Below are 13,556 nucleotides of genomic sequence, written 5' to 3' on the forward strand. Positions count from 1 at the left end.
CAAAATTCCTAGCTTCTAAAATTAGTACTTTAGAGAGGAAAGATTCTGACATGCATTGCACTTAGAACACCACTCACACTGGCATTATTATCAAATCTCTAGATAGCACTGACAAGTGTGAATTCAAAGCAAACCTTCTATGCTGTTTATCTCTATCCTGAAGCTGCACAGATTCTTGCTTCTGTGACTCCAACTCAGCACTGAGTAGCTCCATGGTGTCCTTCAAAAGTAAATTCTCTTTCTTGAGTTCAGAGATTTCACTCTGACATTTCTCCAGTTCTTCGTGAAGAGATCTGATCTGGCTTTGGCTACTTCCTTCCTAAGAAAAAGGCAAAATTTAGTTATTCACAGCCTCTTATTTTTAATGTTAACATTTTCAGTTATTCACAGCCTCTTATTTCTAATGTTAACATCTTCCTGGAACTGTGTTCATTGAATTTTTGTGATATAATTTTTAAATTATTTGTCTCATGTTATCTACATGCAAGACAAAATCAGTAATCAAAATTTCCTGAATATATTCTATGGTCTCCATGGAATTTATTTTATTGTAACATTCATTAATTTATTTCTTTTGTAAATTCTGATCTTTAATTGGAAAGAAAAAAGCCTGCCTGTAGGGAAAAAATGGTGAACATTTAAAGTGAGACATAAAGGCAGAAAACCCATTCCATTTCTGGAAAATATTATACTTTTATTATCACTGGAAAGAGAAATTTGATACTATTGCTTTTGCTAAACACAATATGGCAATGAAGTACAAACTGGTCCCTTGCCTGTTGCTTCTTCAGTGTCCTCACACTCCTCAGCTCCATTTGTAGTTCTTCTATTTGTTTCTTTAGATTTGTGCATGATGTCTGTTGCTCAGAGAGTTCCATCCTTAGAGATCCTAGTAACAATCAGACAGACAATCATTTAGGCAGTCAGAGGCCAGCTGGATGGGAAAGGCAGATACAGGGAATGTAGATGAAAACATTAATACATTACATTTTGCTTTGCTTCTCAACTCCTTCCCTATTAGGCATAATGGTCTCCTATTACTAGAGAGGTAACAGCTGAGCAATAGTAAGATGATAGGGAGCAACAAAAGCCATGAGTCAACATCAGAGTCAGAGAGGTAATTCTGTGGCAGTTGTATTGCCAACTACATCATCACAATTGCTTCTTCTAATCTTGAACTTCAGTGGAGCACCCCTCAGCTTCCCTGTTAATTGCACTGGTGTTTTATAGAGGGCCATAAGGCAGACTGAGGAGAGCTCTGGTTGTTGTGTTAGAGAGGTATAAGGCTATGTAAGCTCATCTGTCATACACTGCAACTTTTGTGTATATTAGGTACAGGTTGTTCAAGCACAAGAAAAAGAGATCTCTGTTATCTCTGTTGACTCCCTACAATTTTTCTTGAAGTAGAGAACCTATCTATTGAATAGATATCTATTGAATCATCATCTCAATCTATCTATTGAATATCTATTGTATAATTTTTAGAGAGCAAGAAAACTTACTAGCAAATTTTAATTAGTGGTGTAAAAAAACCCAAGAACAAAATTCAGTCTGTATGTAAAATACTTATAAATTATTCTTTATTTAATTAAAAGACCCCATTTTATAGGTGAGTTTTAATTACCTGAGATTAAACCTGGAGATATTACACATCTTCCTAGTGCAGTGCTCTGTTTCATTCTAAACAGTTTAGGGCACTTTTTAAACTGACTAAACAGTACACAGGAAGCAACTTATCTCCACTGCTGAACTCAATAGGACAGACTTGAAGAATGTATAATAATTCATCTCAACACAGACAAAAAAGAATAAAGTCATAGAAACTAACTATAATTTTCCAATCTAATATAACCAATAATACATACTTGAATGCTGTACACCAGATTATTCTCTCAGCACCATTTTGCTGCTGACAATTGCAGGCTTGGTTAACAAAGAATATTACGTCTATACTGTTGAAATTGCAGGGTATGAAAAAGGAGATTAACAAAGACCTGAGCTCCCAGAAGATGGGAAATAAAATGAATGGGATGAAAGTCAGTGGTTCTCAGCATATGTATAATCAAGCAGTAGGAACTGTGCATGACATGAGACACTATACCTAGCAACAGGGTTTGCTGCTTCTGTATCTGCTCAAGTTCATAATGTAATTCTTTCTTTGCTTTCTCTTCCAAGGTTTGTATTTCCAGCCTATGAGACTGATGTTGGATCTTGAAAGTCTCATTAAATTCCTTTTTCAAACGTTCTTCTGCCTCCTGTAAGCAAAAGTCCCCCCGAAAACAAAGTAGTTGGAGCCTATTTATCAGCTTGTTGTTTTAGTTGTAATACTAGGATGACTCTGGCCTTTCATAGTAGAACTCTAATTTTCACCACCACTTTACAAGACATTTTATCTATGCAAGCGTAAAAATGAGCTGAAGTTAAAAATTAACACTTAACAGGTACAAGATAAATTATCAGTGTATTGTCTCTTAGATTTGTTGTGCATGATGAAATAATAACACCGATATCTGCACTATCTGACATTAGAAAGAAAGTTTTATTATTCAACATACAAAGCCCCCCAGATCTGGCCTGTTTGTCATTACTTATCACAATGTGTCAGACAAAGGTGTCTGTCTTTCCTTGTATCATTCTTGGGTCATGCTCCCACTGTCATGTACTGCTGGTACACTGTAATTAATGGAGCAGTTGCTCTGTAGTGGCTCTGAAAGTAACCTTCTGTCCTCAGTTTCATTCTTACCAACTCATTGCCTTCAGCTTGGTTTTGTCAAAACTGGAATTTTATTTGGAATATATAAACAAGATATTAAATTCTGCTTAGGGTGGTTTTATTACCTATGTTTCATAAAGTTCTCTAAGCTGTGGAACCAACAGGGACATCTGAACTCCATGTCACAATCACATGTACATTTTTCAAGTTGATTTTTTCTCAGACAGCAACAGTCTTTAGAACTTCAGTACACTGCATTGACATTTTGTCACTGAAATCAATTTACTTGAACCTTTAAAAGCTTTGGTTATCCACTTACGGAATTGATTTTTTGAAGGTATATAAGGCAATACATATCACTATATGTGTCTATTATACTTCTTAAATATTTATGTATAAATTAGTAATGGATGAATAATAAAACTGAGTCCTGTTTTTAATACACTCAGGAATTCCCTTGTATTTCTGAAGTAGGTGCACAGATAAAGGAGCTTGTATTCATTGCAACCTAACCGTAGGGTATATCATATTCCCACTGTGGTCTAAGGTAAAATGTTAAAATTATTAAAAAAAAAAAAAAAATCCCACAAACCAACAACCAAACCACATCTCCCAGCCTGATGATGAGGTTTCAAAATCACAGATTAATTCATTATGTGCAACAATAGCAACTCATCATTAAACTAGTTGGAGGTAATTAAGTTTTGATAATTGTCTGTCACTTAGATGGTTTACCCCATAAATATATATTTTTTACATTAGTATGTAGTAAACTGACCTTAAGTTCTTGATTCTTGCTTTTCTCCAACATTTTTAAGACTTTTTGATGTGATGCCTCCAACTGCAGTTTAACATTTTGGTTTTCTTTAATGGTGTTTTGAAGATCCTGCAAAAGCTTCTCTTTTTCTTTGTTGGATTGTAGATTATGTTTCTTCAGTGACTCCTTGAAATTACTTGCTTGTTGTTCTAATATTTGCTTCAGCTGAGCCACCTTCCAGAAAAGTAAGTCAGCAGGATAGCATTAATGGCTGCATTCACAATGGAGAGGAATTACATAAAGTTGAGCACTTTTTATGAGCTTGTGTTGTTCTGTGAAAAGATAGCAAGCTGCTTATTTTGTGCAAGGAGCCCTCTTTTCAGTGAAGAGTGACAACCTTTTTGCATATACTGTCTGTTGCTCATCAGGGACTTTTTAAAAATTTCAAATCGTCTCCATCTCATACGTGCAATCCACAGTTCAATTTGCTCAACAATATGGCACAAACCAGAAGGCAGGCCTAAGGCTCTGCTGCAGCTATCCAACAAAACTGATGTATTTAATTTGAAAGAGCACCTAGCTTCATCTGCCTCAGACTCAGTTCAAGATCATTATTCATCCAGTTGTTTCTTGGCTTCTTCCGTTGTGTCATCCAATGACACACAAAAATATTTGTCTGATCAAGCTAGTGAAGAATAATTGCCAAATACTATTCGTAATGAAAAACATTAATTTTCTTTAATATATCTGTGTAATGGGATCTGTCTGTGGCCTGGATACACTCCAAGAATAGGCAGATGCCAGAGCCACTTGCCAACCATACTTTTGTTTCAAGAGATGATGAACTTTTTTTTATTACTTTTTAAAGAAATACGTGGTAAATCATAAGATTCAATCAAAGGGGCACTTTGGTTTCAGGTTACAGGCAAAAAATCTACTTTGTCTTTGCACCTATTGAACTGAAGCCAGTGTTTTCCTATACAAAGAAACACTGACGTTTTTAGGTACTGCAGTTCTTATAAAACTAACATTTGACATGAAAGGCTTAATGCTGTACAGTCCATCCTATCAGCTGACACAATATGCATTAGCATCACTACACTCAAGTATGCATTTTTTATGGGCTTCCTGAAAATAAAGGGACTGGAAAAAAATGTGCCAGAAGAATAGGCTGTATATTTTATAACAGAAAAAATCTGAAACAGGAAAAATGTTACTCGGAATACTTCTTAAGCCAATTGGTCATTTAGACAGGAAAGATGAAAAGAGGCCTATATAAACTTCATCTGTGGTCACAACGTTATAAACTTCCCCAACTCTTCACAGACAGTTATTGGCCCAAAGCACTTCTAACATGAAAAAAAAATCATACTAACTAGAAACAGGCTAAACTGAGAACACAAAGTAGTAAGGAATCAGATGGAAAAGTAGTTTTAAAACCATTATTTTTCAGTGATTAAGGGGAAAAGCCCTACAGAAATGTATCAGGCATACAAACACATTCTTTCTCATGAATCCTGGTACTTCTAACATATCAGAGGTTAAGAAACAAACATTTTTATCCTATCAGGTTTCCTCCTCCTGTCTTGCAATTAAAAGGGCTTTCAAATCCACCAGTGAAAATCCTTCTCTGGAATGTTTTGCAGTGCACAAGTATTTTTTTGTACTTCCTGACTTCTAAACAGATAGCCAGACCCTCAGTTTGCTTAAGTTGGTAAAACAGCATTTAAGACAATGAAATTATTCCAACTCAAATCAGTCCAGAATCTATTTGGATGTTTTTATTATTAACAAAGCAGCAACACTGGATTTTATGTTTTATAATGTTCTCCTGCCACAAAATAAAAGTTCTTAAAAAATATATACTTTAATTCCATTACTAATTCACTTTTATTCACTAGAATTGCTTAAAGTGACCTCAGGGATGCAAACATTACCTCACATAACATAAACAGTAACATGGCATAAGAAGTAAAAAAAAAAAAAAAAAGTATTTTACTGGTTTTTTTAGGCTTATTTCAGAGTTACTTCAAGTAAGTTCACAGTAAACAATATTCCTAAACTTGTAATTCCTAACCAGAGGAATTCCTGACTGTGTTCTTTGGCTGCTATTTGGTGGACTCTTCAAGATCCACAAAAACTCTGGGCATTGCTGTGCTAGCATTGTTCAAAGACGTATCATGACAAGCCAATGTTTGCAGTTCCATTTTATGTATCTTCTAATTCCAGAATAGAACAGAATCACAGAATATTCTGAGTTGGAAGGGACCCACAAGGATCACAGAAGTCCAGCTCCTGGCCCTGCACAGCCCCATCCCCAGTCACACCATGTGCCTGAGAACATTGGCTAAACACGTCTTGAATTCTATCAGGTTTGATGCTGTGACCACTTCCCTGGAAAACCTGTTCCAGTGCCCAGTCACCCTCCAGGAGAAAAACCTGTCTCTAATATCCAACCTAAACCTCCCCTGACACAACTTCAGGCCATTTTCCTAGGTTTTGTCACTCGTCATCACAGAGAAGTGATCAGAATCTGCCTCCACTTCCCCTCATGAAGAAGTTCTGGAATGCAATGAGGTGTCCCCTCAGTCTCCTCTTCTCCAGGCTGAACAGACCAAGTGACATCATCTGCTCCTCATACAGCTTCCTCTCAGGGCCCTTCACCATCTCTGTAGCCATCCTTTGGATACTTTTAATAGCTTCATATTTTTCTTATATTGTGGCACCAAGATCCTTTAACACACGCTGAAGAGATCCTGTAGTTTAAAACCAAAGAACTGGAGGGTCCTAGTGAATTACCATTCAACTGACACAGGATCTCACATCCTTCCTTCCAAATGACCAAACAGTCTGATGCAAGTCTGATTTCTTTATCCATAATCTTATTAATACAGAAATACTGCCACTTTGAAGTGCAACCCCAGAGAAATGAAATTACCATGCTTCTGTCTATTCTACATGGTGCTCTAGCTACATCAGCCCAACCAAAAACGGGTCTTAGGCAGCCAAGGAAGCTATTTTTAGATCTGAAATTGTATCCAGGTTAGAACTGGATTAGTAACAGCACATTACCTAACCTTTGAGGCGGAAGCTCTGGGCTGAGCCATTGCAAAGGTTCCCAGATGGGAAACATGCCCTCAGTGAAACATAACATCAGATAGTAAATGGTGCTTTCTTGGCTGTGAATATTCATGTACCTACAGCAGGAAACTGTTACAAGTTGAAACGACTTCACTACCCGGCAATACTGCCAAGTAATTAGTCCAGAAAGTAACTTCTGGAGCAATCAAGAAAAATGCAAAATTTCTCTTCAAATGGAGCATTTCCTTCTTTTTGAGAGCAGTCAGATTCTAAGATACAATAAAATGTTTCTTAGTGTATCTGTTCATATTTACCATGGTGCTGTGAACATAACATATGGCATGCTGTGTACTACTTGATATTATTTATGTTTATGTTTATAGTGGCAATAATTTTCCACCACTCTTTGCTAATTTTACCATGATCTTGTGATGAAAGTGGATGAGAAGTTAGAAAATGTAAGTTTCTTTCACATTTTACTGTCCTGAACATGTGTTTTCAAAAAAAGTAATCTGATGACCCATGACCTAATTTTTTGCATCTGCAAAACCTGAGGAAGAAACCTTTATGTCATAAACATTTCACTCTGAATAGGCCAACATAGGTTGGATAGACCCAAAATTCTTTCAGAGAAGAATCTGTAGAAAACAGTGTCACGCAAAAATGTGTAATGAAACTTAGAAATAGCCAAAAATTTCAGAACATTGAACCACACTTAAATTCTGTATTTGTAAGACTGGGAAATAGACAGAAGGTCAGGATGTCACTGTTTGATACCAGAATGTATAAATATGTTTTAGAGGAGAAATGAAGAAGAAAAGCCCATGCACCTCATAACTAGTTCAGCACAGATGGGAGAAAAAACAGGCTTTGCTTATTGTAAATGAGCACAACACATGCCCTGACTGTTGGAACATGCACACCAAGGGGTAGTAATGGCATGTGGGAAAGTGGAGGCAGTAAAGAGAGGACAACATTTTGCTTAGCTTCCTGATAAGCCTATCTGTCCTTTCTGTGTCTTTAAACCCTTAACAGGAGATTATTACGACCACTGAGAGTCTACAAATGTCAGCTGAAGAAGATCTAGGTCTTGAGCTTTTGCAGAGTTGTTGCCATGCAAACTCCCACTGAACTTGAGGAAGTGAAAACTGGTTAGAATCATTGAAGATACATTGAGGCTCTATGCATTAAAACAAATCAGAAAATTAACAGAAGTTTCTAATCTCACTTTGTCCTCTAAACAAACAATCAATCAGAGTCACTCTGCAACCCTGATATAGGCAAACTTCTCACCTTAGCACATCTCCAAAGAGTAATGTATGAAATAAACAGGCTTGTCAAAATCTTCATAGATATCTAGAAGCAGTTATTTCTGCTATTTCTATCTGGAGCCTTTCATATTTTATTGAGTGATAGACACAACAAATAGTATTAAAATCTAATCCAGAATCTCTCGGAAGGGATGAAAAATAAAGGCATTTTATTACTGCATTACTTTTATGCCCAGTTTACCTCAAGTGAAGCGTTTTGAAGCTTCCCAGTTAGAACTTCTTTTTCTTTCTCTAGTTGCTTTAGTTCACTTTCAGATTTTCTTTTAAATTCATCTAGCTGTGTTTGGAGCTCCTAAAAAAAAAAAAAAAGGGATAAAAGAAAAGACAAGAGCCTGCAATACCTGGGACAAAACATGCAGCATGAAAAAGAATATAATTCTTCTACATTAACCTAGATAATACAGCAGTGTACACAACAGTACATGCTACTGTCATTTAATATCACTCGTGTTATTTAATTTAAAAGGTATAAACAGTTTGGTTTGGTTCTTTCTAATATTAGTGTGAGACAATACAGTTCACATTATCCTAATCTTCCACTGAAAGCTTCCCTAAGGTGTAAAACTGCTCAGCACGAAGAGTCAGACTGTTTTGCCTTGAGTGGTGTTAAGGTTCAAAAATAGTTTAGTATGCAAGAGTCACCCACAAGATCTGAAAAACCATAAATATACATTGGCCATATAAAAACAACATGATTAATGGGCAATTAGTGAAAAAGGAAGCAATACCTGACAGCATCCATAAAGAAAATCATGGTGAGGAAGTAAAAATAAAATAATAATAAAAAATGAGGATTGTAAAATTGCCATGTTGATGGAAACAGTTAAAAAATCAATGGGAGCATCAGTTGCTAGACAATGACCAAGAGCTTGAAGCAATTGTTTGCAGCAAGTGTTAGCAACTACTTATTGTAGAAAGACTGAATGTGCAACTTCTAGAAATTTCCTGAAGTTATACACATTACAAGTTTATTAGTGTGCTTGCTCTTCCTATTTGTGCAAATTTGCTAACTCAAAAAATATTCTACAGTGTCTTCAGATGCTACAAATGAAGGAAAAAATAGCTCTTTAACACCTCCTCCATCCTGTACAGCTCCTTCTCACACACCTCTGTGTAAAACTGAGGTAGCAATTAAAGGATGGAATTAAACAGATACATGAACATGGCAAGGGAGGAATTAGCTTTAGTTTTGCCTGTACAAAAAGGAGCAGATATAACTGCCTTTTTGATTAAAACGTGAAGATCAGGTGCAACATTCCCCTTCAACTCTGTCAACTGACTTTATTCTCTGTATCTTAATTTTTCCATCTGGAAAAATAGATATTACACTTCCTTAACAGCTGTTACAGGTGTTAGCTGAACAAGAGGATAAAAACAGCATCAATAATGAAAAAAATTGAAATTTTGTTTTACTAACTCAATATTTTTCTTAAATTAAATTAATATGAATCTCTAAGAAGATATTATTATAAGCAGTAATATTTATTGCCTATTAAAAATAAATGTCTACTACTATGCCTTTTTTTTTTTAAAGTATGAAGTGTTTGGTACTTGAATTCAATCTGACTCCCATGAAGAGCTTTAAATTATTCTGGCATAACTTTAAGAATACATGTACAACCTAATAATAAGCAGCATACACTATATAAAAGGCAAAGTAATTTCCATAAGGCTTCACTAGTGTTACTATGTCCCTTGAGGCATTGCATCTTCAGATAGTGATCAAAAGTGAGCCATTCCACAAGCAGATAAAATAATTTACTCACCTGGGGTCCATTTTGAGAAATAAAATTGTACAGACATATAAACTCCAGCAGTTTCATGGAAATTAATTCTTTTGGCAAGCACTAAACACAATTCCTAGCCTCTAAGACTGGGCAGGTACTATGAAGCTCGACATTTAGGGACAGCAGGTGCTTCCTTTTTTATGACTTCACAACTTGTCAGCGTTTGATTATTCTCAAGTAAACACTGAACTCAGAAAGTTAGAGCAGTGTTAACTGCAGAAAATGGGTGGGAGTTCATACAGCATCAAGAAGGGTCTAGAAACCACTTGATCAGTAGTCTGATTGTCTCATTCTACAAACTTCTGAAATTCATCTTCTTTTTCTGTCTAGAATATCTTTGATGAACACCAAAGTCCATTAGGAGTCAGAAATTAACTTCCCCTTTAGCTTACGCTCAAATTTGGCAAATCACTTACACATGCACTGACTTGTGAGCTCCACTAATCATTAAAGCACATGCTTAAAACTAAACATGTGTTTCAAGGTTCTCCTCCCTTTGAATAGAATTCAGCTCACGTTTATGTTCCTACTGCACAGAAACATTAGAGACTGCAAATTTCCTGAAGCCAAAGGATTCAGTCACAGGCAGCAGCTCTGATGGAAATGAAATTCTTTGAAGAATCTCTTAAGCCAATTGCTGCTAATGCATATCAACAACAAAAATAACAGCTTAACCATTTAAAACACATGGAAAAAGAGGTATTGCTCAGGTAAGATGTTTGCATCTACAAGATGAGTCTTCTTTCTGACTGAAGTTAAATAAGGATATATATGTATGTATGCATGTATTTGTAAATAGTTGTAATTTCATTGGTAACACATGCAATCTGAATTAATTTACCAACACTTTGCAGAATTAGATTCTCTGCCTAAACACTACAAAATTTTGATTAAATACAAAATTCTGATTAAATTAATTTATCTGAATATTTCCCAGCGGTGATCCATGAAAATTTAACTCAGAAACTGGAATAACAGCCACAACACGTTCTTCTTCAGGAAGGATCTTATATACAACACTCCAACTGCCATATGGAAAGCATGCAAGGATAAGTATTGCTTAGAAGGACATTTATCACATCAAGGATAAATTCACCTTCCTGTCTTTGGAGCTTTTCCCAGAAATGCATCAGTCTGACCTTTTTTCTTTTCTTTTTCTGATTTTTTTCTGTAACAAGAAAATCCTGGCATTTTATGTTAATTTAAAGTGCCTACAGTGAGCATAATTCAAATGAGGTTGCTGTGACCAATAAGATTAGAACCAGATGAATTAAAGCATCTATCAATAGAAGAACATTCCTACCTTCTGCTTTTTTTTTTTTTTTTCAGATACCATGGAGTTTTAGACTGGCCTGATTTCCTTTGTATCCTTCATTACATGATCTACCATTCCTTTTAACAGCTACTCCTTCACACAAATCTTTACCTTATAGGACTTATGCTTGATTTTACAAAGACAGTTCTCTCTTTAATTCATACCCTCCTTTAAACAGCTACAGTTTCCATACTCTATAAAACACACTATACATATTGTACAAAAAAAACCCCAAAAAACAAAAAAACCAAAACAAACACACAAAAAACCAAACCAACCAACCAACCAACCAACCAAACCACCACAAAAAAAAAAAAAAAAAAAAAACAAAAAAACAAAAAAACAAAAAAAAACCACAAAAACCACAAAAACCAAAAAAACCACTACCACCAAAAAAACCCCAAAAACCACCCATGGTAGAACTCTGGGGTCACAGTAGTCTATTTTGTAGTCAAAATGTTATTTATGTGGTAATACTCCATTGAAAAATATTGGCTTTATTTTAGTTAAAAATATAGGAGTATACTGATGCAGGATGGTAAACTTCTTCTGCAGACTAGGAATGATTTGAGTTTTTTTGCTGTTCTGGGTTGAGCTTGGGTGTGTAACTCACTTCCAACCACACAGGCTGCCTCAAGGATAACATTAGTCCTGCAAAAAGGTACAGTGGACAATTTGCTGACTCTGATGCCAAGTCTAATTTTCCTGAATGGTAGCTTAACAATAGTTTAGAGAACTAAAAAGTATAGAAAAGATTCAGGGCTGAACAGTTGCATAAGGGGAGATATTGAACTGAGACTACTCTCAGGATACACACATTCCTCATTTTACTGAGTTTATTCCTGCTGTCATTTCCGCACAGCTTTTCCGAATAACTAATTTCTATATTTAAAAATAAATAAATCAGTATTCCAACTTGACCTCAGCAGAGCAAGTCTGCCTTAGACATTGCTCTCTTTAAGGATTTGGTTACAGAAGCAGTTGAACACTATGCCCTGGTCTAGCCCAAGGATGTCTGTAGCTCCTTTGCTGTCTGCAGAAACTCATGTACTTCAGGCTGTGAACACAAGTCAGTGTTCCACTGAACAACCTCAGAGATCTGGGAACCTTACAGGATTGACTCCTGCACATCAACGCCATCAATCTTTAAAAAAAACCCTACATTGATTTCAGTACTTTTGGTATGCCATGTCTTTGAATATTTGAGAGCAAATCACCTGTTAAAGCTCTTGCACTTCTTCTGACTCTTTGACAAAACTCTGACAAAAAGAGTTGCTCTTTTTCTGACTCTCTTTGGTACAAGTCATTTGCTGCAGCTGCGTGATTTGATCTTTCAGTTCATCTACTTTATTAACAGCTTTCCTTTGGGAACTCAAGATAGTTTCCACATCTTCTGTGGTACCAAAATTTACATTTCAAGTAGCATAAATAACTTGCAGAATTTCCAGTATCAGTGAGTACTAACATTGGAAGTACTTTAGAATGACATTAATGAGCATCTTACCTGCTTTGTGCAGGATTTCCTTTTCTTGATGTGAATTTCTCTCTTTGACTGCACTTAGATCTTCTTCTTCTTTTCTCACTATACATTTTGATCTCAGAATTTCTTGCTGTGTTCACTTAAGCTACACTTCCAAATCCTAAAATATGCATGGCATTACTTTCATGTTTATTACATATGTAATTTCTTGTAATAAGAAATAAATGCTCATTTTCTCTCTTGGTGTTCCATGATCTAAATCACCTACAGAGCTGGTTTAAATGCATTTTTTGCTCTTCCATACCCTTAAATTGTCTCTGCTGCCAGAATATTTGTGATGTGGAGCCCTTCCCTCACATGTAGTTGGCATCATTTTAAAGTGAATACCCATCAATAGTTACCATCTGAAAGATGTCTGAGGTTGTTCTAAACTTAAATAGGTGATACTTCTAATAATTTCATGACAATTTATGCCAAAATTTAATGACTATTAATTAGGGTTTCCTCAGTTGCTGAAATACAACAGTTGGTAACATAATCTATTATACAGATGCCTAAACTCAGAAAAAATTGAGTCCTACAGACTTTGCTGGGAGCTGTCTTTCCATTAGTAATGGGAAAAATTTGAACCATATTTAATGTTCTGTTTGTGGAGGTTCTAGTTGCAGTTTCAGATGCCAAGCATAATACTGCAATACTCACTCAGATAAAAATGCCATTTTTTTCCTAAAACCTCAGGGTTAAAACTAACTTGTATTTAACACTCTCTGTAGCTCAAAAGTTCAAGGTAAGCTTGTTACTTTTACCTCTGGCATATATGCCAGAATTCTTCCAAAACTACACTGAACAGATCAGACTTAATGATTTGTCAACCTTTGTATTCTCCCTTCCACAGTAATAACAATAAATGTGTACTAATGTAATGCTTTTCATCTAAAGATCTCAAACCTCTTGGCACACACTAAGGAGAAAACAGAAAAATTCATCTTGTTGAAACAACAGTCCTTTCACCTTTCAAGCTTTATAATAGCTTTTTCTGCTAGTATAGTAATGCTCAAAGGTATTTCTGATTAAAAAGATGTTTCTATTTCC

At 35.7% G+C, this 13,556-nt stretch overlaps 1 protein-coding gene across 3 annotated transcripts in view; it reads right to left on the reverse strand.

Moving 5' to 3' along the window:
- The window catches only part of FAM184B (family with sequence similarity 184 member B), a 40,999-nt gene that overhangs the window by 9,390 nt on the left and 18,053 nt on the right, over window positions 1-13,556 (reverse strand). For all 3 annotated transcript variants that reach the window (XM_063401674.1, XM_063401673.1, XM_063401675.1), the window contains exons 3-7: window positions 8,064-8,174; window positions 3,492-3,704; window positions 2,102-2,255; window positions 777-889; window positions 135-319 (exon numbers count right to left, since the gene is read on the reverse strand). In XM_063401674.1, coding sequence (XP_063257744.1) covers window positions 135-319; window positions 777-889; window positions 2,102-2,255; window positions 3,492-3,704; window positions 8,064-8,174 — 776 coding nt within the window. The remainder of the gene's footprint in view (window positions 1-134; window positions 320-776; window positions 890-2,101; window positions 2,256-3,491; window positions 3,705-8,063; window positions 8,175-13,556) is intronic.

The sequence above is a fragment of the Prinia subflava genome, chromosome 7 (genome assembly GCF_021018805.1).
Source record: "Prinia subflava isolate CZ2003 ecotype Zambia chromosome 7, Cam_Psub_1.2, whole genome shotgun sequence".
In the NCBI taxonomy this organism is placed as follows: Eukaryota; Metazoa; Chordata; class Aves; order Passeriformes; family Cisticolidae; genus Prinia; species Prinia subflava.